The sequence below is a fragment of the Caenorhabditis elegans genome, chromosome IV (assembly GCF_000002985.6).
Source record: "Caenorhabditis elegans chromosome IV".
NCBI classification, from domain to species: Eukaryota; Metazoa; Nematoda; class Chromadorea; order Rhabditida; family Rhabditidae; genus Caenorhabditis; species Caenorhabditis elegans.
Window position 1 is genome coordinate 8,098,505 of NC_003282.8, and position 24,123 is coordinate 8,122,627.

Below are 24,123 nucleotides of genomic sequence, written 5' to 3' on the forward strand. Positions count from 1 at the left end.
AGGTTTTCAAAAATTGGAACGAAAAAGGTACGAGATTTTTTGCTAACGTGAAAATATAACATGGCATGTTTTTGAATTGGAAGTATTGTTATACATGAGACATGAATATAATAATTAAAAATCGAACAGATAGAAAATAAAGTACTTATATAAGTGGTTTGTCTACAGTAGATGCGCAACTTTGAACTTATTAAATAAATATACTTCGAATATTAAACTTACAGCTTTTGAACCATTTTCATGATTCCATGTGTAGTTGGAAGAAAGAATTTTGGCGCATTTTGCATGGTTGAAGGTTGAGCCATTCCTATTTTCCAAGTGTTTCCAAGATTTGGAGCTGACAGTGCAGGAGATAGTGATGGTTTAATAGTTGGAATAGGTGTTGAAATGTTGGCTATTGGAATAGGAAGAGTTGTAGAAGAAATTGTTGGTATAGTTGGTATTGGAAGCATTTTGGAGCGAATTAAATTATTTTTTGAAAATGATTTTTTGGCAAAAGTGCCTTGCCTTAAAGCCCCGCCTCCTTAGCTGACTACGGTAATCCCAAAATATTGTTCCTTATCCACGCATTTCATTGAATTCATCTTCAATTTTTCCACGTAATCCTTCTCTTTTTTGAGATTTCCATTCTTTTCTTAAATTCTTTACTATGACTAGGTGTAAATATCATTTGAAATACGTAACTTCATCTTCAGGGTTTTCAATTTTTTTGTTCAATCATCTACCCATCATTCAAAGAAATAATAAGTTAATCCCTTTTCTCAATTTTTCATGAATTTTCACTATAAAAACTGATGATATAAGTTGAGAATTCACACTACTAATCTTTCTATTTCAAGAGCTTTTTTTTGAATTTTGGAAAGAGTTGCTGATTGTGATCTTAGATTTTGAAAGTTCTGATAGACACGTCGAGATCGTTGAAAATATATTGTTAAAATAAATTTCAAATTAAAATTACTGGAAAAAAATAAATATGAATGCAGAAACCGAAACAAATGAGATCATACATGAGTCCTGTAACCAAAAGAAAAGTACCAGAAAAATAATATCGACTCTCGGAGCAACCAGCTATCAAAATTTGCCTAATATTTGAGCCGAACCTCTGTGAATCTGACATTCTAAAAAATAATAGTTTCTTATGTTGTCTCAATAAAATGCCGAATTTAACCCATTTGCCTGTTTTCAGATTAAAAATAAAATAAAACTGAAACAGGGATCTTTTTTTAAAAAACGATCGCGGCGATGTTATGTCGCCATTTGAAGGTGAAGTTTCCTGAAAATTCTAGGATTTAAAATTTAACGTGAATACACTTTTACTCAAAATGCTTGCCACATTTTATCACAAATGCAATCTAAAGTTTATTTTGTTAACTTTAATCATTTGTTCATCGATAACAAAACTATTAGAAAACAATGGAACAATTGAATTTCGAGAATCCATGGCGACACCGTGCCGGATCTGATGATGATGTAGGTCATGTGTGTTGTTCTTAAAATTTCAATGCTCACTTTCAGAATGAGGAGGGACCTAAGGATGATATCGCGGTTCAATTTGGGTTTGAGTAAGATTTTAAGCTCTATTTTCAAAGCAGCTTTCTGGAAATCAAGTGAATTTTGGTATATATTTCAGTGATCGAAGTATTCGAGCTGCATTTGTTGCAAAGGTTTTTGCATTAGTCACTGTTATGGTAAGTTTTTACAATTTTGGTTAAAAAAAAAAATATTTCATCGTAGTTTGCGATCACTGCTGCATTCTCAGCAGTGCCAATCTATAACAAAGATTTCAAAAAATGGTGCAATCAGGAGGATCACTGGTGGTGTGTCTACGTGGCAATGCAGGTTTATTTCAGTCTCTCGATCTACAAATCATTTTTTAGGGGTGTATTTTTCATCTTCTACATTACTTTGATGTGTTGTGGAAGAGCCCGTCGATGCTTCCCATGCAATTTGTTTATTCTTACCTGTTTTGTTGGTTTTCTATAAACATTTTGTGACTATCAAATCTTGAATCTTGAATTTTCAGACATTCTCAGCCGCAACTATGACAATGTTTATTACTGCTACATATTCTGCAGACGCAGTCTTGATTTCACTTCTGATAACCACCGGATGCAGTGCTTCAATCATTTTGTTCGCAGCTACAACGAAAAAAGACTTGACTTCGTAAGTTTTCACCTACAAAGGGTAGTGGATTTGGAGAAAGTACTGAAATGTGTAGTACAATAAATAAAATAGTCTAAAAACAAAACAAAACAATTGCCGAGCAAGTTCGGAGCGTAAACTTCAGACTCATGAGAAAAATGTACATTGCATATAATTTAGATGCTAACCAGGCCATATCAAGAAACTATATGCCAGAATTTTTCTAATGAACAACTTGTATAGCACGCCCATATAATGGGATTTTTTTTGCGTTTTTGTAACAACTGCTTGTACTGTCATATTTGAGAATAACCAACCCACAAGTTACGGAAATTCAAACGAGACTAATAATAACTTGCAAAAAATTTTGTGTCGCTCCCAAATTTACAGGGCTCTGCTACTCTTCATGAGTATAATACCTTTTTTTTAATTTTAAATTTACTTTTTAGATGTCTCGGTGTTGCTTTCATTCTCGGAATATGCCTCATGCTTTTTGGATTAATGGCTTGTATCTTCTGCATCTTCCTCAATTGGCAATTCCTGTACATTGTATATGCAGTATTAGGTGCACTTCTTTGCATGTTTTATTTGGCTATCGACATTCAGGTATGTTATACATCCATGCTTTCAAATTCAAAATCTTCGGTTGTTTCAGCTTATCATGGGTGGTCGTCGTGTCGAAATTTCTCCAGAAGAGTACATTTTCGCAGCAACTCATGTCTTTGTCGATATTCTTGGAATGTTCTTGAATATTTTGGGAGTTGTTGGAAATGCCTGAAACAATAAATGTCCATCTTGTGGGAATATTTAATAAAAATTGCATGTATTAAAATGTCCTCAAATAAGGAAAACTGTCTGGACTTTCTGATAAAACCCTCGTCATATCGAAAGGATATGTTTTACTATAGATAGGTCATTTTTGAACAGCGTGCAAATTTCGTCCTTTTTTTATGGGGAAGTTGTTCAATAATTTTTCGCTCAAAGAGCTGTTGTTTTCTGGCTTCTAAAAGAACGCGGGAACATTCTATCGGCTTTTTGAAAACTAAAAAAAAATAATTCGTCCGATTTTTTATATAAAAGTTAAAGAATTCCAGAAAGCTTCGACCATTGAATTTCAGACCGACATTTACCCACTTCAAAGTGGTCACCTGTAAATGTACTTGTAGTTACTCGAACGAGATATGGGGAGAAAAAATGTATTTCCCATTTTGTAAAATCTTTTGAGCAAAAACTGTCTCAGAATTAATGCTTTGAATTTAATTCAATAATTTAATGGGTTCAGTTGAATATTCGAAGTTCAGAGCTGGGTAGAACTTGGATAAGGTCAAATGTTCGCGGTGAAAGACTAAAACGTTACGTGACTAGATAATAATTTCAAAACGTTTTGTACATACGCATCCGGTGAATGAATCTTTGCCCGAAACTTTCAAAGATAACGATAAAATGGTCAACGGTCATTTTCTGAAATGGTTTCAGTCTAAGTATTTAAACAAAAACCATTAAACCCAATAAACATAACATGAATTTTAAATCAATTCTTAGTCTTTTGGCGTCGTAACTTTTTTGTTTTCATCTCTCATTATGATTTCATTTCATTCTCTTAAGACCTTCTCTATGATCTTTCAAAGGTCATCTGACAACTTCTGTTTACTCTTTCATTATTCCTTCTTTCGAATTCTCAAACATTTTCCTATCATTCTGACAGTATTTCAGTCAACATAATAATCATCAGCTAATACTTGAATCCATCCGAAATCAAAGTGTCAATCCGTCCGAACGGTCTGCAACGACGTCACCGCGTGTCTGTGTCTCTGAATCTTTCACCGAGACGACGACGTTTAAAAGGAAAGCATCTACGAAGAAGTGGTTAGTTGCAGACAACTTTCTCAGATGAAATCATTTATTATTCTTCTGTTCATTGCATTGGTTATCATTGAAGGTTAGTTTTATCTTTAATGTTCAGATAAGAAAATAATTATTATGATAAGAAAATCATTCCGATGAATACTGTAGGATATGGTTATAATCGAATAAGAATAATCAGATGAAACACCAAAATGTTAACACAATTATCTTAATTTTAGGTCACTGCAGATTTGTTTACTATAATAAACTCAAAATGCCCCGAAAATATTCATGATAAAAAATGTTTTATAGAGATTCAAAGTATTTTTTAAAAATATGTCATTTATAAATCCTAATTTATGAGCTATAACTATGTATAATACCTAACCAGAACAAAACAAAACATTAGAATTTTTGTATACCTTATTTTTATTGTTAGACTTTCATCCCCATTGCTCTATTTTGACGACTATTATTTCGGTTGTCTTACGCTTTACTAAAAATGTTTAATTGTCAGAATGTAGATAACCATGTACTTTCCGAATATTTTGCCAGTTGATAACTTGTGATAAAACCAGAGAAACCCCAGATTCGAGCTGTCAAAGTGGGGCTAGGGGTGCAAGTCTAATAGAGCGAAAAATGATAAGTTGCAGTGTATGATACAATAATTATTGTTTAACAATAAATATCTCCGTATCCAGTTTAACTCAATAATCCTAACTAAACTCTATTAAACTACATTTAATCAATAAACCACACCCAATCTCTTATACCTGATCGTTCAATAAAATACTATCAAATGATGCTTTCAACGTGTCGAAAACCTGTTCGCCATTTCGTAGAACCGTTTTTTCTCTGTTTTCAGTGACAAGTTTTGATAAGTTAAATGAATGATACAACAACAATTCCAATGAACATTTTTTTCCGTCTTCTGATCATTGCATCGAGAAACTGAAAAACCAAAGAATCGGTTTCGGTTCAAATACTCATCGATAAACGTACAAAGTCTCATCTCATCATTTCAATCATTTCTTATCATCAAACCGATCTGTCATCGTAACTAGATTTATATTCAGAATCTGACATTTATGAAATGTTTTTGAAGCAGGAAGGGGTCACAGTCAATTGAAACGAATTTACACATTTACATTGGTTTTCGTACTAGTAGGACTTCCGCAAGTGGTGGTTTTAGCAGAATATCTTCAAAATAGGTCAAAAAGATAAAATTTTAAAATAAAATAAGTATGTATTAAGTATCAAATAAATTTCAGAATGTTCTTCATTGACTATGCAAGGATTGTATCGGAAGCTAAAGGAGCGTAGAACACAGACAAGACTTGGTCCATATCCAGATGAAGCCCGAATAGAATCTGATTCGATATCCAGAATTCATATTGAAGACAAAAGTTTTATACGCCCGATTGCGTCAGTTGCAGGAAGGCCGGTAAGTGAGGCCAATCCGAGCGTCTTCTAAAAGTCGCTTCAAAAAATTACTAACTAACTGTAAAACCATGCGTGAAATAAGTCAAAATTATATTTTGCAACATACTTATTTTTCGGTTTCTAATATTTCTTGTTCCAGGTAATTCCCCGTCGTTGGACATATGGCCAACAAATAAATGAAGTATTCATTGATGAAAACGGAATAGCCATTCCAGTGCGACCACAGCCCAGCTTAAACTCAATTCTCAGATCGAGAGGCCGTGGTGGACTCTATTAATATTCTTTTTCCTATTACTTTCCAATTGGTCTCATTTCGTCGTTTCGGGTCGTTATTATTCTATCATTTGAAATGCATACAATCATTCATGAATAAAATCTAACTACAATGTAAAATTTATTCAAAGATCAGAATATATTGCAAAATTGAAATTTCTAAAAAAGGAAACATTGAAGATCACAGATATTTAAAAAAATCATAAATATGCAAATAGAAAAATATTATATCACAGTTTGAATCGCGTGCTTTAAATTGACTGGATTGTATTATTAACATGAAAGTCCAAGACGCATCATCTCTTCTTCAATTTCCTTGAGATTTCTCTCCAAGATGTCCATCTCATCGAGTTTTCCTGTTGCTGATGCTTGAAATAAAAACTTCCGAAGTTGTTCTCGTTGCTCATACAAGGGATGATCCGTTTGTATTGTATCATCTTCGATTGAACTCGGCTCGAATACTCTGGAACTCAAAAGAAGCGATAAAATTTGGCGAATTCACTTCAAGAAAGGCGTAGCTATTACATGGGGTCGCAAAAACTTTTTTGAAATCGACGTAGAAACGCGCTTCACGGTCGTTTTAAAAAGCTTCGCCCCCGAAGCATGGGTCTCGTTAGGTATTCGGTGGCAAAACCGTAAATTCAAACTTTTCGTCTTTTCTTCATGTTTTAATGCTTTTTATGCCGAAATGATTTTTAAAAATAGTTACATGTGAAGATGAAAAGTGAATGAGGTTTTTTTTAAAAAATTTCAGGGTTTACGGTTTTACAGATACCTAACGAGACCCATGGTTCCGAGGCGGCGCGTTTCAAATTTGCTATGAAGCGAGTTTCCACGTCGATTTCAAAAGCGGATCTTTTTTCTGCGTACTCAAAATATTAGTTTTGCATATGGATATAAAAATATGCAAACAAACGTTCAGAATATGATTCTAAAAAATTTTTTTTTAAACTTACAGATCATTATCTTCCGCACTCCATCCATCGTCAATCGATGATGGGCCTCCAAATGAAGATACACTGCTTGTACTGTTTAAGTGTGAATGTTGTTCCTGTAGTTGTGGCATTGAACTTGACATCTTCATCACAGTTCTGTTTACTCTTGCAAAATCCTTAGCTCGTCTTTCTTTTCTTTTTATTATCAGATTCGAGCATTCTTCGGCTGTTGGTAGGGATTCCATTTGACCAATAAGACCTTGAAGAGCTTGGACTGCATATAATCGAATATTCTTTCTTAATTGTTGCTCTTTTGCAGAATTCGGTTTATCATTTGCTCCTTCCGCTATTTTCTTGCTAACATAATCTATACTCTTTTGAATTTCTAGACATTTCGATCGTAATTCTTCACCATGTTTATGACTATATACAGATTCACCATTTCTAAAAAGAATATTAATTACAAAAACTATTCAATTAAATTATAATCTTACTTCAAACTGGTGACAACTCGAACATAAGTTGGCACAAGATTCTTCACTTCCTCAATCATTACTTTCATTAGATCATATTGTTGTACAAATTCTGGCGGTTCTTTTTTATCCATTTGACTTTCTCGGAAATGTAAATCTCGAAGGCATAGATTACAAACTCTCATATGTTCAGAAAGATCTTGTTCATTTAGTGCACCTGCTATAATTTCCTCTCCAGTTGCTGCAGAATGAACTTTTTGAACAGCTCCAGCCATTGCTCGTTTCATCTTATCCATCGATTTTTGAGATAACGAGAAAAATGATCTACGTCCATTTTCTTCCGGTTGTAGAAGTTCTTGTTCATTTTCTACAGTATTCGGCTCTTCAACAATTATATGGGTGTCCCCGAGAGGATTTGAAGAACTTGTGAGTGTTTCTGAAATTTATTTTATATATTGCAAACTATTCGACAAATCTCATTTTCTGATAACCCCTTGAAATTGAAATTTAAATAAAATGACTCACTTGCAGTGTCAAACGAAAGAAATTTGCTACACGAATGACAAAGAACCCTTCCACACAATCTACAGTGATGACGTCGTCTAGTGAGACCGAATCGAGAAGCACACAATGGACAACATACTGCTTCAGCATCATCTAACCATGGAACAACTTCTCGTTCAAATTCTGTTGGAAACGAGTGTATTGGATATTGTTATAAAAAACTTTTAGATTTTTAGTTATTTTGAGAACTATTGGAATATTGGATGTGTAACTTGGCAGAAGCAACCTTCTCGCGAGAAGCTTAATATGCTTTGAGTAGATTATCGGAAAAATTGAAAGTGGAAACTTTTCACATATTATTTTTTTTTGGATATTGAAACTAGTAAACCTTTTTCAAATGTGTTTTCAAATTGGAAAATTTTATAAGTGTTAAAAAAAAATTTTTTTTAGTGATGATTTTATTTAGTGATTTGATTACTTGGAAAATTCGGGAGAATTTTTAATAAAAAATATCGAAATTTTTTATCCATCAATTTTTTTAAAAGTGGTTTTATACCTTTTCTTTTAACTGGATCCTTATCCTTTGGTCCTCCATTAATAAGCCTATCAAGCCTGATAATAAGCATATTCGTTCGAACAGCCACTTCATTTATATTTAATTCTCTTGTTGATAAGAATTCTCTCGTTTTTGATCTCCGAGTTCCCGGTAAAATTTCATCAGGAGGAAGAGGTTTTGGAATTCTTGGAAGAGGTGCTCTTTCGACAAGCTTTTCAGTAGTTTCAGTGAATTCTGTTTCGACATTCTGAAATTTAAAATTGAATATTTTGTTATTTCAGCCAAAACTTACACTTGCGAGATCTGCGATACTTTTCTTCGCATCCAATTTCTGAATTCCTCGCTTAGCTTTATCAAAAAATCCCTTAACATTTGACACAAACATTCCAGCCAAATCACTGCTATCTTCTTCCGGATGATCATTTTCCACGTGGCAAATGAGTCGTTCGTATTCTCCAAAGTCTTCCATACAAAATGGACAGATGAAACCCTTTGAAAATTAGAAATATTAATGACTCTTCTTTTTTTTTAGTTTTTTAATTTCAGTTTTTCGAGTTTGCTATCCTTTTCACAATTTTTGTGATTTTGGCTCCAGAAATACGGTACCCGGTCTCGAGACGACAATCTTTGTTAAATACAAACAGTTGTGCGCCTTTAAAGAGTACTGTAATTCCTAAATTTTTATTCTGAGAAATTTTAATTAATTTTTTATAGTTTTTCGCTGATAATAAATATATTAAATTATTGAAAAAAAAAAAAAATTAAAAAGCATAACTTTAAAAAAATCTATGAAAATTCCGCAGCAATAAAATTTGAAATTACAGTACTCTTTTCACTTTTTTCAAACTAAATAAAACCCAACTAACCTGTCTAACCACATCATTATGTCCTCCTGTTCCACCTGAACCAGTTGCTCCAATCATTTCTGCCAAGAAAAAAAAAGCGAATTGGTGATATTTATTCAGAAGAGACGCAGACGGGACGACATAAAGTAGTCGTTCTCCTCCTCGTAAATGAATAAAATCGGCACTGCCACGTCAATAATAACAATGGCAGAAACCAAAAACAACTAGAAGAAGAGCAATCAATTATTTGTCAAACAATATTTATTGTTCAGATATGTTATGTGTAAGTGCTCAGTAAGAAATAAATTATGATATTTACAGAATTAGCAATTTTCAAAAATTCGTCGTTTATTGTGCTACCCAAAGACACTTTTTTTGAGAGCATCTCAATCGCAATAGAGCAGGACCGTCATTGAAGAATGTGCAATTTGGAAAATACATGAAAGAAATATAAATGGAAAAAGAAATAATGTTTGATGGTCTATGATATATGATTCGGTTTTTGATTTGAAATAATTGGGGGCTCAATTCAAGTTTTTTCGGATCTGTTTGGGAGGTGAGAGAGGAACACGAAAAGAAGGGACCCGGGTATAGAATAATAAAATAAATATTACAATCTTAATATTTTACACAAAAATGTTACTTTGGAGATCTCGTTTTGAAAAAAAGACATGTCGAAACAAAAAAATTAACAAAGCAAAATCATATGAAATTTTGAAAGAAAATGATTGGGTTTTTGACAGAAAAAATTGAAAATAAATTATTTTTGATATACACTATCAGGCATCAATACGTCTTCCAGCTGGCAAATGGTCACGATGCCAACGGAATTTCGGATGGCGACGATACATTTTACTGTAGTGGGTTCGAGCAAGATGATTACGTTTTCGGAGTGAATGTTTTAGTAGAATAGTTTCTGATATTCCAGGAAGTTTTCGATTCGGGAAGTCGCGATACATGTTGACACCAAGTTTGAATAACTGTAAATTATTTATTTTAAAAAATTTCAAATTATCTTAATTTTCGAGAAAACATTCAACAAAAAAATATGTGAAAATACGTTGTTGGTTTAATGCAAAAATAAGAATATTTAAAGAAATGTTCGGTTTTTTCGGTTTTTTTAAAGCAAGACTAAAAAATCGAAAAACTTAAAAACGAAAATTTTCGGTTATTCGAAAAATCTTCGGGTTTCTTTAGAAAAATATATTTCCATGCAGCAGGATGCAGCAAGAAACATCACGTTTTCTAACCGGGAACCATAATGTTTTTTTTTGATTTTCTGAAAAACCGAAAAATTTGCGTTCTCCGGTTAAAAGATCGGCAGCCCTGAGCTCATTAACCAAAAAAAATTATAATTTATTCAAAATTTTTATAATCTTTTTAAGTTCGCTAGTTCTTGAAAACTTCTAACGATTAAAATTTATAGTTAAATTTAAAAATAAAAAAAAACTTACATCATAATCGCCTCTTTTCAATTCATTAAACGTGTGGAAGAAAGCAAAATGAGCTTTAGCTCGTCGCCACGTTAACATGAAAAGAGCATTTTTAGCAGCCATTTCTTCTTTTAGATTCATTTGGAGATTTTGGAGTTCTTCTGCAAGTTCTCCAATCTCTTGATCTTCTGCATCATCTTTTCCTTCTTCACTCATTTCAACTTTTGTTGATACTCCAGCACTATTTCCATCTTCATAGTTTTCCTGTGTCATTTGCTCAAAGATATGAGCACTTGAATCAGGGAGAATACCTCCTGCAATTAATTTTGCAACTATTCGAGAACCAACTGCTTTCGCATCAAAATCTTCAATATCTGATGGCATTTCAATGTCCTCTGATCCATTTTCACTAAGTTTTCGTGTATTTGTTGTTGTTGCAGGTTTTGGTGTAGCACTGAAGTAACTTCTAATATCTCCATTTTTTCGTTTTGGTGATGTTGGTCCTTTAGAGTGTCCATTCACTCCGTTTGTTAACGAAGAATGCCCGTTTGCCATTTTTTCGTATTCATCATCCATTCTTTCTTTCTTCACTTGACGAGGAGAATGCACTGAAATTCAAAATATTCGAGTGACAAAAAATTATTTAAGCAACTTGGAATTTCGTTCAATTTTTTTAATTTTAAGAATAGTTTCAGATAAAAAAGTCAGAGAACATCGATATTTATTTTCAGAATCTTACTTTTTTACTACGTCAAAATTTGGAATTTCTTCAGTTTTCACTCGAAAGGAAAAATTTAGCATCGATCCCACAATCTTCATGATTTTAAAAAGGATCATAATTATTGATGAAGTAACGAAGTTTTATAGAGGAACAATTTAGAAAATCTCTTAAATAATTTCCGTGATATTTTTCAATTTTATGCTACAGATATATTTTCCGAATAAAATAGGTTTTATTGCAATAAATCATACATAAAAATCCCTTACATCTTGAAGAAGTTCCACGGTGTGAATGGCCATTACTATATTCAATTTCATCCTCAGATTCGGTGTCAATTTCGAGTTTGGCGCCTAAAATTAAAATTCAAAATTAACAATTCAAAACCATAAATTCTAACATTTTTTCTCTTTCGTAAACTCTGGACTCATCATTCGAGATTTTCCAGATCTTCGTGTAGTTGGAGTATCAGGAATACTTTTTCCATCTTTATATTCTTTGCAAGCTGTGTAAACCATTGACCCAATAATCGGCATGATTTTATTATTATTATTCGTCAGATCCTTGTCTTTTTCAGAATTTCGACGATTTGGAATACGATATCCGGCGAGTGAACTGAAATTATAAAATATTCAATCGAATGGTATACTTGAGTTAGTAAACCAAAAATATAAAACAAAATTTTAAAATATTGCAATTATTCTTTCTTTTTTTTTTCGATTTTTCAATTTTTTTCAGAGAAAATCCAACAATCTAAATATTGATCAAATCAATGTGTTTTTGTTGATGAGAAAAAAATAAAATTATATTTTTCTTCGAAGAAATAAGAAAAATGGCTAAAATTTTAAAATAATTTTTCGAAAAATTAGATAAAGGAAAATCAACTTAAAAAATTTTAGATTTTCTGAAGTGCTCTGCAATTTTTGAAAACGTATAAAAAATTTTTTTTAATTTTTTTACAAATGAAAAGCTCTTAGCGTTCCATTTTGGTCGTTTTTAATTTGGTAGCTAATAAAATATTGAATACGTCTTTTAAAGCTATAAAATTTAGACTTACGCTTTTCGTGGAGCACTTCTCGTGCCATTTGTTGTCGGAGAAATTACTTCATTCGAGATCGATACTTTTTTTGAATTTTTTCCATTTAACGACGTATTTAGAGATTTTCTTCTAGAAGCTGGAGGAGGTGCTCTTTTTCGATATTTCCATGGTTCATTCACAAAATATTTTTGAAGGGCCTCATCACTATATGGATCGAGAACAATCTCTTTGAATTCTTCAAGAAATTGCGTATCAATTTTCCCCATAAAACTTTTGCGGCACCATGTCCAGAAACGTGTTCCCACATGATATGCAGGATATTCATCGAAATTATCATCTTCATCGTCTTGTTCCTCAGGAAGTAGACAAATTCTGTAAAAAAAAGTATTGGAATTATCAGAAACTTGTTTTTTTATTGTGTATTATATAAAATTGTTTTCAAAATTTTGATAAAAATAATCTAAATATTGAAAATTTGTTATTAAAATAACTAACTCATTCTCTTTGCCCGTATCTTCATCGTTGTGAGCATTTGACGAATGACTAACATGAGCTTCAGAACAATCCAATGGTGTCGGTGTTCGTTCCTTCTCTCGTGAATCATAAAAAGGCATCAATCTTGTATTTAAATCAGGTGTTGGATAGAATCCTTCATTCATATATTGAATTTCACCAGCCATGTAATCTTTTGTAAAGTTATTTGCAGCCAGCATAGCTTCGAGCTCGTGAACAAGATGAATCTAGAAAGATTTATAATGAGATTTTTTTTCATTTCTAGGGAAATTAGGCGGTTAAATAGACTGAAACTGTACTAAAACGACAAATTTTCATAATTTAACTTCTTAAACTATTATGAAGAGTCGAAATTTCGAAAAAATGACAAAAAAAAACAGTCTTAATTTATCGTAACGAAAACAACGGTAAAAACGTTTAGAATTTTTCAAATTAGTTTTTTTTTGTAAAAAAATTTAACTTACTGAATTATTTTCAAATTTGAATAACCTAGTTCAAAATCAATAATCAAAGAAAAATTATGAAAACCCAAGTCGGAATTTTGAAAAAAAAAACCATGGCAGGATTGTTTTTTGCAAAATTGAAAAAATTCATTTAAAAAGTTGAGAAAAAAAATCTGTAAATTTTTCAACAGTTTTGGTACATTGAGACTGTTTTCTGTCATTTTAGGAAAAAAACACAGATATCGCCATTAATTAGTTTGTTTTTAAAAACTCACAAATCCATTTGAAAGAAACGGATAATGTTGTCCTTTGAGACATTTCATCGCGTAAGGTGAAAGTGTATCATAATCATACGGAGCAAATTCTGGAGGCGGATTACATGCATCTGATCCACGTCTCCGAGTTGGTGAAGAAGATTCTGGAAACTGGATTACTGTAGATATGATTGTAATATTTTCGTTTAAACTAAACGCGTTTAGATTACCTCCTCTCTTTTTTCGTGAAGATTTTCCAGATGAAGACTTCTTTCTTCGTATCATTGTTCCCAGTTATCTGAAAATTAGGTAGACATAAATAAAAATTGTTAGATCGATGAGAATCGTGAGAGAAATGGAGAATAAGACGGTGAAGAGAGACAGAATCTAGAGACTCGTTGTGTTCGGCGCGGCGGCGATGACGGCCGAAGAAAACAAGAGTGTGTGTGAGTGAATGAGCGGAGAGGATGATATAGTATAGGAAATAAAGAGACGCCGACATTGTAAGCGGCCCGTTTCGTACTGGGTGAGACCGCGCTGCAGCTGCCGACAGCCCTCTTTTTTTGACTCAAATCTATTGATTTTCCCATTTGAGAGATTATTGATAAACTGAGGGATGAAAAAAGAGAAGATTGAATTGATTTACGGTTTCTCACGAGTTCAAAAAGTTGTTGAAACAATTTGTATACAAATCTATGGGGAATTTTAGAAAAAAAAAAAGTTCTGTCTCTCAAAAACATACATGCATGTCGTCAAATTACATATATTAGAAGCAAAAATCAAACAATATTGACTATTTGACTGAAAATTCAAATGAGAGCAATAGTATCATTCGAAAACGAGGGCGAAATTAAGATATAAAAATTAAATTCAAATGTCCCGCTTTTAAAACCTTGAAATGGTCGCATTCTGTCGTCACTGTGTTTGCACAAGAAATTGGGACAACAGCTGAAGCTGCCGCAAGCTGGTCAAGATAAAATTAACTAATCAAGAAAAAATTCAAGTGAAGAAAGAAAAAATAAATAATGAAGAATACTTGGATACGTCTGCTAAAAGTTTCTGAGAAAGGAGCGAAGCTAATAACGATACGAAACAGACGAATGATGAAGGAAAATAGATTGTATGCTTGTGTTAAAGAAAAGATTAAAAATAAAAAACAATCGAAGCAGATGACATTCATTTTAATTGTTTAACATTATTTTTTAAGTTTCCAGCGCGATATTAGCACTTTCATAGTGTCTAGAGTTGAAAAGTGATATTTTTATCCATTAACAAATAGAAAATTTGGCAAATGTTCACTCCGTTAACAAAACCAAAATGTTTTCTAGTAAAAATAAACTTTTCCTAGTAAAATAAATTAGAAACAAAACAATCTTTGAAAAAACGAAAATTTCTGCTACAGTATGTGTTTTTGCGTGACGGTGTTTGCGTACAATACACCATTCGTCGTACGCCTACACGTGGCTAAATCTATTAAATGTGCAATTTTAGACAATTTCTTGTGGCTTTTCATTTGTTATTTTGTATAAAAATGTTTGTTGATTTGTAAATTTAAAAAATAAAATATTTTTTAGATTCTCTCAATATGGGAAGCAGTGAAAGTGTACCGATTCCGGGAGGAGGAACCGAAGGATATCATGTTCTTCGGGTATGTGGTTTTCTCAAATTAAATATTTTTGTTCGGATTATTTATCTTGTTTTCAGGTACAAGAAAACTCACCTGGAGCTGTCGCAGGCCTGGAACCGTTTTTCGATTTCATTGTTTCCATTGGAAATATCCGATTGGACAAGGATAACGATACAATGAAAGAAGTTCTAAAGCAACATATAGAGAAACCTCTAGAAATTACTGTTTATAACAGGTAAGTATTCTATAAGCAAAATACATTATTGCAATAAATTATTTTCAGTAAATCGCAGGCAGTGCGTCAAACAAGTATTGTGCCATCTCAAAATTGGGGCGGTCAAGGTCTTCTCGGAGTTTCAATTCGTTTCTGCTCATTTGACGGAGCGAGTCAACACGTGTGGCATATTATCTCAGTACAGCCCAATTCGCCTGCCTCTCTCGCTGGATTAATTGCCGACACTGACTACATCCTCGGAGCTGAAAGCGTTCTTCATCAAGCAGATGATTTGATTGCACTTGTTCAAGCGAACGAAGGAAAACCTTTGAAATTATATGTCTACAATGTAGATACTGATGTTGTTAGAGAGGTACCCATTATTTTCAATCAACCATCAAAAAATAATAGTTTTTAGGTTTCATTGACTCCTAATTCCGCTTGGGGAGGTGAAGGATGTCTTGGATGTGACATCGGTTATGGATATCTTCATCGCATTCCTGTTTCAGTTGATCGTTCTAAAGCTGTTTCACAAGTTTCAGTCGCCCAAATACAACCAAGAGTTCCTGTTGGAAACCCGCTTGTCGATAAGGTATAATGCGATATTGAATTTTCAAAAATAATCACAAATTCCTAGATCCGTTTTCTTTCCTGAAAATTATGCTTTTATATATGTATTCAGACTAAATGTATATTTTCAGGTCAATAAACCACCGGCAGCCACCAACTTCCCAGATCCATCCCAATTCTCTTCAACTGTTCCTCTTCCACCTGCTCCTTCATCGCTGATCCAGAACCTTCCACCTCCACCACAGCCAGCTTTCCTTCCACAACCTCCAACATCGTACGCTCCTCCAGTTGCTGCCACTCAACAGCAGCCACCAGTTTCGGAGTCAAATGGACACGGGCACTCACATGCTGATGGCGGGCATGGGCATTCTCATGACGATGGAGGACACGGACATTCCCATGATGGTGGACATGGCCATTCTCACGAGCATTCTCCGTCTCCTGCTCCTGCTCCAGTGTCTTCACCAACACCCGTTCAACAATACCAACAATCATATTCTCAAGCTCAGCCACCTGTTGATTACTACCAACAACAACAACAGCAACAAGCTTACCAGCCACCAGTAAATCCACCAACAAGTTATCAAGCATATCAACCGCCAGTTCCAACTTCATATTACCCTCCAGCTGCCTCTACTGCTTCAAATTCTTCTGGATACCAAGCTCCATATTATTCTCCACCGTCGTATCCTACGCAGCAGCAATCATCCTATGTTCCATCAGCAGTACCACCGATGTTTTCTGCAACTTCAGCACCAACTCCACCAACTTCATACGTAAACCGTAAGTTCTAAAATTTTAAAATCTAATTTAATAAGCAAATATTTATTTGAAACGCGTAATTGGATTACAAAAATTTCCATTTTCCAGCAATTCCACCACCAGCTCCTCTCAACTTTCCGATGCCATCATTAAGCTCAATTGGAATCACACAACTTGCTACTCCACCAGTTCCCGGTGCAACATCCTATCAACCACCGTCGTTCCCACCACAGCAACAACAGCAGTATGGAGCATATCCACCTGCTCCACCACAGTAGAGCTAAACTCAAAGTCGTACAAAAAGGGCCCTTACAGTGCTGGTACTTTTCCCCAATTAGCGTTACAATTTCTTGTTTAATTTATTGAATGGTTTTTAAAAATGATTAATGATGAGATTTTTATTTCAATGTGTCCTTCCTTTTCCTTTGGGGGGAAAATGCTTTCTTCTTGTCGTCTTCAAAAAATGTGAGTAATGTATTAAAGACATATTTGATTTTAAATGGGATGATCGCTTTTGAAAATCAAGTCAATATTTATTTATTTGTTTTCTTTTCTTTTCGAAAAATAAAGTTCATTTAAAAGTTACCTTTAATTCACACTTCAAGAAAAGAATATCCTCCCGTGAACTATTTCAATAGAAACAAGAACGTTCAAATTAATTAAAGTTTAACTTCAATATTCATTTTTCGTCGCTTCATTCGTTGTTTCTACCAGAAAGCATGAATTTCATATTGCTGAGTTTTCTCATAGTAAGTTTTGTAAATTGCAGCCTATTTCAGATAAAATCACGATAAATCTCTGGCTTTTGCTTGGGATGTGTTTATTGTATAATCAAGGTTACTGTAGTTATTCAAGACGCATTTAATGGGGATAAAAACGCGCTCCACCGCCAATTAACAATGCTCCGCCCCCGAATAGACAAAAAATGCGTGAAAATTTGTGTAATTGGTAAAGTTAGAAACTACGGGTTTTACCGCAAAATTCCTAACGAGACCCATGGATCGTTTTAAATTGGCGGTGGAGCGCGTTTCTACGTCGATTTCAAAAGGGGAATTTTCTGCGTCTCCATAATAAATCAATCAGTCAGGAAAATCATTTATTTGTTTTCAACAGCTATGGTTAAATTTATGCCCTTAAAAATGAGACAGGAGGAACAAGCTCTAGAATTTATGGGCGGAGTTTTGTTTAGAGGGTCCGCCCATAAAATGAAAAGTTCGTTCCCACCAGTTTTAAAAGCCACGAAGTTTCTTTTCATCGTTGCAACACGTTGTGTGGATTCGTTTTCTCCACAAAAAGTGCAGAACCTGAAAACCTTATTTTCAATGGAAAAATGTGCAGTCTGTACAATTATCATCTTACAGGTACTTGTGTATTCCATAAAAGCTCAATCGTTAGCGAACGTGACTGAAATGAGCCGAAAAAAGTGCTGGGAGGCTGGAAAATATGTTTCTAATAAAATTATAGCAAATGGTAAGTGGGCATTTGCGCACATATTTTTTTAAAACTCGAATGCTTACATTTTTTGGAAAAAAAAGTTTCATTCGCAACGAAAATTGCACTAGTTTTTCCGAAAAATACAATTTAGATATTATTACAGTACTTCTACGATCTCTCTACAGTAATCTGGGAGTATTTATTTCAGAAACTCAACGCACTTTTGCCTTAGAGACTTATTAAAAGTTGTCAGCAGAACTCGCTACTATACTCCAGTACCATTACCGTAGCCACAAAGTCTTCCTTAACATATCAGCTAATAAAATAGCGCCCTATAAATATTGAGTAGTTAAACCTAGATAGTTGAATAAAAATTAAAAATTGAGTTCAAAACTGTATTAATATGTAGTATATTTATAGAACCATTAACACAATTGTTTTTATATGAAAATATTCTGAGTATTATTTCCAAGACAATTTCACAACATTATTTCATACAGAAACGAACGATTTGTCATTGAAATTTGCGAACATCTCAACGGACGGGAAAACAATTGATTTTTTAAATTACGGAATTCAGTTCAACTTGAGCGAATACTTAGTCAATAACGGACAAAATCTAACTAAAGACATATTTTACGTCAGTGCAAACAAAGATGTGAGTTTAATTAAGTAGTTGAATTGCAGATAAAATAAGTTTAAACGGTTGATAATTTCAGAAAAAAATTGAGTTTGCTAATGCAACTTCCGGAAAAGTAATTTGCGAGAAGGTCGTTAAATTCGATTGCTTCAATGATGTTTTTATTGATTCAGATGAAAGTGTTGATAAGAGTAGAAAGATGAATTGTCATAAACTTCATGGAAGTCTCTTCATTCGAGGACTTGGTTTGTTTTGAACAACAAATTTGATATCTAAAGAAGCATTGAGCGTGGAGTATCGCCAATGGGACAATTTTTTTAGAACAATTTTCTGTTATGCTTTAATTGGTCCTATTTAAGCCGTTTATGCAATCAAACCTGTAACAATGGTCAAAATATCATAAAGTTCAAATTGTTTGAAAACTGGACAAATTACCAAAACCAAATTTTGAAAGTTTTAGGAAATGAAAAATTGTGTAACTACATTAAAAATAACAATAAGTATTTAGGAAAGAAGTCATCCGGAACCCATCAGTTGGATTTTATTCAAAAACTCGAGTCCATCGGTGGTGCTCTTGTCGTTTCAAATGTGGGCTCAGATGTTGATATTGTCTTCGAAAGTCTGAAGGAAATTGGCAAACATTTAATGGTTGACTCACTTTCTAGCGTTCAAATTACAAGTAATAGAGCAAATAATATTAAACTGCCATCGATCGATTTGGTGAGTACAGCTTGCAAAAAGCAGGATTCTAATTTAGTTTCTAGATATTTCAAAAATTTCAAATTTCAGGGCGGAAAGAAAAGCGTAACAATTTCGGATGAAAAGAAGTTATCATCCAATAATAGTGAACATCTAAATGTTACAATCAACAGCGACAGTGTCGGAACTTTCAATTCAATGGAAAAGATAGAACCACGAGTTTCAGTGAGCTTGGATAAACTGAATGAAAATGGAAAAGTGGAAACGGAGAAAGATTTAAAAAAGAAGAATTTCAACTTTTCGGTTCACAAATTTATCCAGGAACCAATATTTGATGGAATAAGTTAGTAGTTTCTTATTTTACTAATTCAAATTAAATCTGTGACATTTTCAGTTGTTACTCTCATTCAAATTTCCCCACTTCTGGTAGTTATTGGTTTTATTGGATCAACAGCTTTTCTCATTCACGGCTCACGAAAACGAGAAAAATACGATATGGCACTGATTGTGAAGAATGATGATGACAATTTGAAACTTGGAAAGGATAATACAGTAAACAGTGATTTGGGATCTACTTGACTTGTACTTGTAGGAAATAAATATGAATTTATTTTGTTGTTTACACCTAGAATTGCTGAAACTATCCATCAGAATGGTACATCGAGGAAGTACGTAAAATAGGAGAATAGACAATTTTCAATATTTGGAGAAAAACCGAACATTGGACTTAAGAGAGCTACACGAGGTGAAATCAAATACTTTTTGAAATGGAAAATGTTCAGATTATGTTTTTGGCAAACTTTCTAAATTTTGATAAAAATTTTTGGAAAAATAGTGACTTATCCTCAATAAATGTTGATTCTCCATCGAGAATTGGTTGATTTCTTAGAAGTGTAAAATTGTATGTTTCGTTTCTTATGAACAACAACTCACATATATATCTTGACTTATCTTTTAAAAACTCTACTGGTTAAGATACAAATATCAAATGGTTAGGATACAAATACCACGAGTAGTTAGGATACGGTAGACGAAAAATTTATTGCAGTGTACTGTACTGTGCGAACAGCAATTATTCAAATATCCTCTGCTTTTTTGCAAAGTGCTCCTCGTCATTTGAAAAGGCGTGAACGGAAATGTGTTTTTGTGAAAACGTGACACCACATTAGTGTATTTTTTCTCACGGATGATGTTTTAAAATCATAGTTTTGCAAAATAAATTTATTTCGATATTTACAAACTCAACAAGAGACACTTGAAAAATATAGTAAGTTTCTTCTGTTTACCAGCAGTATTCAGTCATACGTTTCAGCTTGACATCAATTGACTAAACTATGGCAGACGACAAATCATTTGATGTGAACATGTTTCTCAAACGACATTTGATCGTGAAGAGTTGGGCCAATTATAGGCAGGTCCGTATGTATTCTTAGTCGCAGGCAGGCTTGCGGTAGGCGTGTAGTAGGCACGCAAGAAGGCACAAAGTAGGCATTGAAATAGAATGCGTTAAGCAAGTAAATAGGCATGAGGTTTCAGGTTTGTGGCTATCAGTCGTGATTCCAGCTTCAATTTGTTTCATCAAAAACTCCCAAAATTAAGCAATTTCCAGCTAGAGTATACAAAAAGTGAATTGATTCAACTCATTGATCTTGTGACACCAGCATTGAAGGAAGATAATTCATTGGCCCAAATTTCGCCTCCAGTCACAATTGTGGGTGATATTCACGGACAATTCCATGATCTTATACGCATTCTAAACTACAATGTTCCAAAGGATGATGCAAAAAAGAAATCGGGCTATGGATTCTGTAACAATAGGTATATATTTTCCAACTTCACAGTCTGAAGTACTATAATGACATTTTCAGATTTGTATTTCTCGGAGATTATGTTGATAGAGGAAGTCATTCCATCGAATGTATAAGTTTGATGTTTGCTTTGAAGGTAATAGAACGCTCCAATAATTATGCTTATATTACGGAAAAATGACAAATACGAAAAAAAAACAAATGAAAATTAAGCATCGCTGTCACAATTCGAACAGGAATTCGTTCCAAAAATCGAACTCGTAAATCGGCACCAGCGCTACTGTAGTCATTTAAAGAGTTACTGTAGTTCTGGCTACAAGATATTTTGCGCGTCAAATATGTGGCGTAACACGTATTCAAAGAACTTAGGGCTCCCTTAATAAGATTAGATGTGAATTCTCACAAATTGTTGGGAAGTGTTTATTTTGTTTGTGCATTTATGTAAGCCTTTTTATGTTCCAAAAGCTCTGTCCCCCACTAATACCCGCAACTTTGCCAATTAAAAAAATCTTGTTGGCTATTCAGATCATCTACCAAACCAACTACATTCTTCTTCGTGGAAACCATGAAACAAGAGCTATCAACTATGCATATGGATTCAGAGAGGAACTTGTGAACAGACTTGGACCGGCTGATGGTAAAGAGGTTTGGGAAAAATTCAATGAAGTGTTCGCATATATGCCTTTGGCATGCCTCGTGGGAGAAAAAATTCTTTGTATGCACGGAGGAATTAGCCCACGTCTGAACACGTTGGAGGACATTAAAAACGTTTGTTGATATGCTTCGCTTTTGTTTTAAACACTCTGATTTAAGATCGATCATCCATTATTTGAAATCGGTAATGACAGTCTCGCTCAGGATTTGCTGTGGGCTGACCCAACAGATGGGCAAGGTCTGATTGCTGTCAGTCAGTAAGTGTACTCCTTTTTACATGGTCTTCCTGTGGTAGGCAGGCGAAGGCCGCTGTAAGGCGAGTCATGAAGGCGCGTCTATATGAAAACCCCGAAAATTAGTCTTGCACGCGAAAGGTAATTTGGTTAAAAGCAAGAATGGTTTATTTCTCAGAACTCCGGCCTACCCCAAAAATATTGTCCGTGGACTCTCAGTGGTGTTCAATGAGGCAGCCGTTCATGATACTTGTAAACGTCTTGGTATTAAACTGATTGTTCGTGCTCATCAGGTATTATTAGAGATCATCCAAGAATGACTGCCAATCTCATTTACAGATGATTCCCGAAGGATTTAAGTTTTTTGCCGACCAAAAACTTCTTACGATTTTCTCGGCTCCACGATACATGAATGAAACTGATGTGAGTGTCTTTTTAATGTACATACGTTTTTACAATGTACATTCCAAATCGAAAAATTACCAACATGATTATTTCCGCAGAAAACATCAAATTAAATATATTTTCAGAATCATGGTGCGACGTTGAAAGTCGAGACGAACGGGCGCTTGTCCATTGGTCGCTTGAGAAATATGAAGGCTCTTCATCCCAACGTAGCAGCTGACGAAATCACTCGTGGGGATGATATGCCATCTGGCGCAAAGGTTGCAAAGAAAAAGTCCAACTCAATGACTGTGTCAGCTTCTAAATCGTCGTCGTCCTCGAATTCTCATGGCAAAGGCAAGAACAAAAGTGGATCGATTGGAACCCTATAGATTGAAATAAATGTTTCGAGTTTCATTTTTTGAAAATAGTGGAGCACAATTGGGAATTTTTAGCAGTTAATTTTGCTTGCAGATACATAAATATATGTTGAGACTTTTTTCAAGAGCCGCACAGCACTGCTAGAGACACAGACAACTCGATAATTCGAAAAGTTCTGAATTCTCGAACCAAGTTTTACCAGTTTTCAGAATGTTTCCACGGTTATCGGAGCTATCGGATTAGCTAGCTGCCTAACAACTCATGAAATCTCAACATGGGCATACGTATGTGTTTTCAGTGATTTCTTGGCGACATCGGCGACTCACTGCACCCACTTAGAATTGTATAAAGACTTAGAAAAAAAAAGTCATTAAGTCAAATTAAGTCAAAAGTCAAAAGTCAAAAGTCATTTTGATAGTCATTAAGATATTTTTCCAAATTTTAGCCCAACACTACTGAAAACAAATCTTTAGTGATATGTTGAATGAGAAACATTCAATTTTTCAAAAAACTTCAGAACTCGACAACCCCTCGTTGCCTCCATCCCTTCCGAAAAAGTAAGTGGATGGGCTCTTCCAGAAATGCCAGCTCTTATAACTGATATCCTTATCTCAATGGATGATCGTTTCCTGTATATCTCCTTTTGGCTTCATGGAGATATTCAATATGACATTTCTGATCCATTAAATGTGAAATTGAATTGTCAAGTTTATATTGGAGGAAGTATACATACGGAATCAAATGTAAAAGTTCTAGAAGATGAAAAACCAATTGAAGCACTTTATGTGAAGGGACGGAAAATCGAAGGGGGTCCACAGATGTTACAGTTGTCATTGGATGGAAAGAGACTTTATGTAACAACTTCTTTATACAAGAAATGGGATGATCAATTCTATCCAGAACATGTCAAGTGAAAGGTGCTACTGAAATAAATTTGTAATTAATTCCAAGAAAAAAAATTCTCTCTCTAATATCTCTCTCTCTCTCTCTAATATCTCTCTCTAATAGAAAGAGTCTCTATCACTGCGCATTGCGTCCAACGTGTGTCCACCGCGTCTTCTTCGTGTGGTCACACGGTATGAGTGTGACGTTGCTCTATGCAGTTGTATAACACGGTTCGTCTGTCCCGACTGTAATTGTTGTGTATTTCTCTCTTTCTCTCTACGCTCTCTGTGCACATCTCCAGTCCCCATAAATCTGCCAAGCAGCCTCTAATAAATGCCGAGTGTACAGACTCCGCCCCTTTTTCGCGTTTTTTCGCGTTTTTTTTGGCTTGCGAAAAAATGTCACACTACGTTTTC

The 24,123-nt window shown here is 34.1% G+C and overlaps 7 protein-coding genes, 4 non-coding genes and 1 pseudogene across 13 annotated transcripts; 6 read left to right on the forward strand and 6 right to left on the reverse strand.

Annotated features, from left to right (window-relative positions):
* Positions 1-1,145: 1,145 nt before the first annotated feature.
* Positions 1,146-1,166, reverse strand: 21ur-10187. Its single transcript, NR_056282.1, has one exon.
* Positions 1,167-1,396: 230 nt separating this feature from the next.
* Positions 1,397-2,972, forward strand: Y42H9AR.2 (Protein lifeguard 2). Its single transcript, NM_068949.5, has 8 exons — positions 1,397-1,470; positions 1,516-1,562; positions 1,631-1,688; positions 1,735-1,835; positions 1,878-1,968; positions 2,024-2,163; positions 2,592-2,748; positions 2,798-2,972. The coding sequence occupies exons 1-8, from the start codon at positions 1,414-1,416 to the stop codon at positions 2,918-2,920; spliced, it is 774 nt and encodes a 257-aa protein (NP_501350.3). The 5' UTR covers positions 1,397-1,413; the 3' UTR covers positions 2,921-2,972.
* An 877-nt stretch (positions 2,973-3,849) lies between these two features.
* Y42H9AR.5 (FMRF-Like Peptide) lies at positions 3,850-5,819 on the forward strand. The gene is made up of 3 exons (NM_068950.7): positions 3,850-4,081; positions 5,259-5,431; positions 5,570-5,819. The coding sequence occupies exons 1-3, from the start codon at positions 4,033-4,035 to the stop codon at positions 5,705-5,707; spliced, it is 360 nt and encodes a 119-aa protein (NP_501351.1). The 5' UTR covers positions 3,850-4,032; the 3' UTR covers positions 5,708-5,819.
* 21ur-14570 lies at positions 5,027-5,047 on the reverse strand. Its single transcript, NR_056283.1, has one exon.
* On the reverse strand, positions 5,780-9,098 carry rabs-5 (FYVE-type domain-containing protein). 2 transcript variants are annotated; one of them, NM_068951.4, is made up of 7 exons: positions 9,038-9,098; positions 8,464-8,661; positions 8,172-8,418; positions 7,637-7,798; positions 7,133-7,547; positions 6,660-7,082; positions 5,780-6,166 (listed from the first exon to the last, which is right to left on the reverse strand). In NM_068951.4, exons 1-7 carry the CDS (start codon positions 9,092-9,094, stop codon positions 5,977-5,979), a joined length of 1,692 nt encoding a protein of 563 aa, NP_501352.1. In that variant the 5' UTR covers positions 9,095-9,098; the 3' UTR covers positions 5,780-5,976. The 2 variants fall into 2 exon arrangements, with proteins under 2 accessions (NP_501352.1, NP_001294172.1); NM_001307243.3 differs by having other exon boundaries at positions 5,821-6,172; positions 9,038-9,096.
* A 163-nt stretch (positions 9,099-9,261) lies between these two features.
* On the reverse strand, positions 9,262-13,714 carry Y42H9AR.4 (ELM2 domain-containing protein). The gene is made up of 8 exons (NM_068952.4): positions 13,647-13,714; positions 13,438-13,580; positions 12,702-12,946; positions 12,225-12,578; positions 11,568-11,782; positions 11,437-11,520; positions 10,471-11,057; positions 9,262-9,996 (listed from the first exon to the last, which is right to left on the reverse strand). The coding sequence occupies exons 1-8, from the start codon at positions 13,699-13,701 to the stop codon at positions 9,796-9,798; spliced, it is 1,884 nt and encodes a 627-aa protein (NP_501353.2). The 5' UTR covers positions 13,702-13,714; the 3' UTR covers positions 9,262-9,795.
* Positions 13,715-14,990: 1,276 nt separating this feature from the next.
* On the forward strand, positions 14,991-17,175 carry Y42H9AR.1 (PDZ GRASP-type domain-containing protein). Its single transcript, NM_001383134.3, has 6 exons — positions 14,991-15,064; positions 15,121-15,278; positions 15,327-15,630; positions 15,676-15,849; positions 15,959-16,610; positions 16,698-17,175. The coding sequence occupies exons 1-6, from the start codon at positions 15,002-15,004 to the stop codon at positions 16,865-16,867; spliced, it is 1,521 nt and encodes a 506-aa protein (NP_001370725.1). The 5' UTR covers positions 14,991-15,001; the 3' UTR covers positions 16,868-17,175.
* Positions 17,176-17,257: 82 nt separating this feature from the next.
* irld-8 (Receptor L-domain domain-containing protein) lies at positions 17,258-19,975 on the forward strand. The gene is made up of 7 exons (NM_068954.6): positions 17,258-17,338; positions 17,951-18,059; positions 18,524-18,681; positions 18,743-18,908; positions 19,172-19,383; positions 19,453-19,705; positions 19,757-19,975. The coding sequence occupies exons 1-7, from the start codon at positions 17,309-17,311 to the stop codon at positions 19,939-19,941; spliced, it is 1,113 nt and encodes a 370-aa protein (NP_501355.3). The 5' UTR covers positions 17,258-17,308; the 3' UTR covers positions 19,942-19,975.
* A 610-nt stretch (positions 19,976-20,585) lies between these two features.
* On the forward strand, positions 20,586-22,858 carry F42G8.8 (Serine/threonine-protein phosphatase). Its single transcript, NM_068955.5, has 9 exons — positions 20,586-20,629; positions 20,675-20,777; positions 20,972-21,180; positions 21,231-21,306; positions 21,696-21,938; positions 21,984-22,081; positions 22,236-22,350; positions 22,397-22,480; positions 22,588-22,858. Exons 2-9 carry the CDS (start codon positions 20,697-20,699, stop codon positions 22,831-22,833), a joined length of 1,152 nt encoding a protein of 383 aa, NP_501356.2. The 5' UTR covers positions 20,586-20,629; positions 20,675-20,696; the 3' UTR covers positions 22,834-22,858.
* Positions 21,679-21,699, reverse strand: 21ur-12271. The gene has a single exon (NR_056284.1).
* Positions 22,859-23,250: 392 nt separating the features above from the next.
* 21ur-8863 lies at positions 23,251-23,271 on the reverse strand. The gene has a single exon (NR_056285.1).
* A 132-nt stretch (positions 23,272-23,403) lies between these two features.
* On the forward strand, positions 23,404-23,736 carry F42G8.18 (annotated as a pseudogene). Its single transcript has one exon. A coding segment is annotated over exon 1 (333 nt).
* The last annotated feature ends 387 nt before the right edge of the window (positions 23,737-24,123 follow it).

Bases quoted from the DNA above. Each gene is read 5' to 3' on its own strand.
- Y42H9AR.2 (NM_068949.5), top strand. From the start codon at position 1,414: ATGGAACAATTGAATTTCGAGAATCCATGGCGACACCGTGCCGGATCT. The intron at 1,563-1,630 runs GTAAGATTTTAA...TATATATTTCAG, and splicing joins GCGGTTCAATTTGGGTTTGA to TGATCGAAGTATTCGAGCTG. The intron at 2,749-2,797 runs GTATGTTATACA...CGGTTGTTTCAG, and splicing joins ATTTGGCTATCGACATTCAG to CTTATCATGGGTGGTCGTCG.
- Y42H9AR.5 (NM_068950.7), top strand. From the start codon at position 4,033: ATGAAATCATTTATTATTCTTCTGTTCATTGCATTGGTTATCATTGAA. The intron at 4,082-5,258 runs GTTAGTTTTATC...AATAAATTTCAG, and splicing joins TGCATTGGTTATCATTGAAG to AATGTTCTTCATTGACTATG. The intron at 5,432-5,569 runs GTAAGTGAGGCC...TTCTTGTTCCAG, and splicing joins CGTCAGTTGCAGGAAGGCCG to GTAATTCCCCGTCGTTGGAC.
- rabs-5 (NM_001307243.3), bottom strand. From the start codon at position 9,094: ATGATTGGAGCAACTGGTTCAGGTGGAACAGGAGGACATAATGATGTG. The intron at 8,419-8,463 runs GTAAGTTTTGGC...TTTAAATTTCAG, and splicing joins GTATCGCAGATCTCGCAAGT to AATGTCGAAACAGAATTCAC. The intron at 7,083-7,132 runs GTAAGATTATAA...TATTCTTTTTAG, and splicing joins CGAGTTGTCACCAGTTTGAA to AAATGGTGAATCTGTATATA.
- Y42H9AR.4 (NM_068952.4), bottom strand. From the start codon at position 13,701: ATGATACGAAGAAAGAAGTCTTCATCTGGAAAATCTTCACGAAAAAAG. The intron at 12,579-12,701 runs GTTAGTTATTTT...TTTTTTTTACAG, and splicing joins GATACGGGCAAAGAGAATGA to AATTTGTCTACTTCCTGAGG. The intron at 9,997-10,470 runs GTAAGTTTTTTT...AATAATTTACAG, and splicing joins TGAAAAGAGGCGATTATGAT to TTATTCAAACTTGGTGTCAA.
- Y42H9AR.1 (NM_001383134.3), top strand. From the start codon at position 15,002: ATGGGAAGCAGTGAAAGTGTACCGATTCCGGGAGGAGGAACCGAAGGA. The intron at 15,279-15,326 runs GTAAGTATTCTA...AATTATTTTCAG, and splicing joins GAAATTACTGTTTATAACAG to TAAATCGCAGGCAGTGCGTC. The intron at 15,631-15,675 runs GTACCCATTATT...AATAGTTTTTAG, and splicing joins ATACTGATGTTGTTAGAGAG to GTTTCATTGACTCCTAATTC.
- irld-8 (NM_068954.6), top strand. From the start codon at position 17,309: ATGAATTTCATATTGCTGAGTTTTCTCATA. The intron at 17,339-17,950 runs GTAAGTTTTGTA...ATCATCTTACAG, and splicing joins TATTGCTGAGTTTTCTCATA to GTACTTGTGTATTCCATAAA. The intron at 19,706-19,756 runs GTTAGTAGTTTC...TGACATTTTCAG, and splicing joins ACCAATATTTGATGGAATAA to TTGTTACTCTCATTCAAATT.
- F42G8.8 (NM_068955.5), top strand. From the start codon at position 20,697: ATGGCAGACGACAAATCATTTGATGTGAACATGTTTCTCAAACGACAT. The intron at 21,939-21,983 runs GTTTGTTGATAT...CTCTGATTTAAG, and splicing joins CGTTGGAGGACATTAAAAAC to ATCGATCATCCATTATTTGA. The intron at 22,351-22,396 runs GTATTATTAGAG...TCTCATTTACAG, and splicing joins TGATTGTTCGTGCTCATCAG to ATGATTCCCGAAGGATTTAA.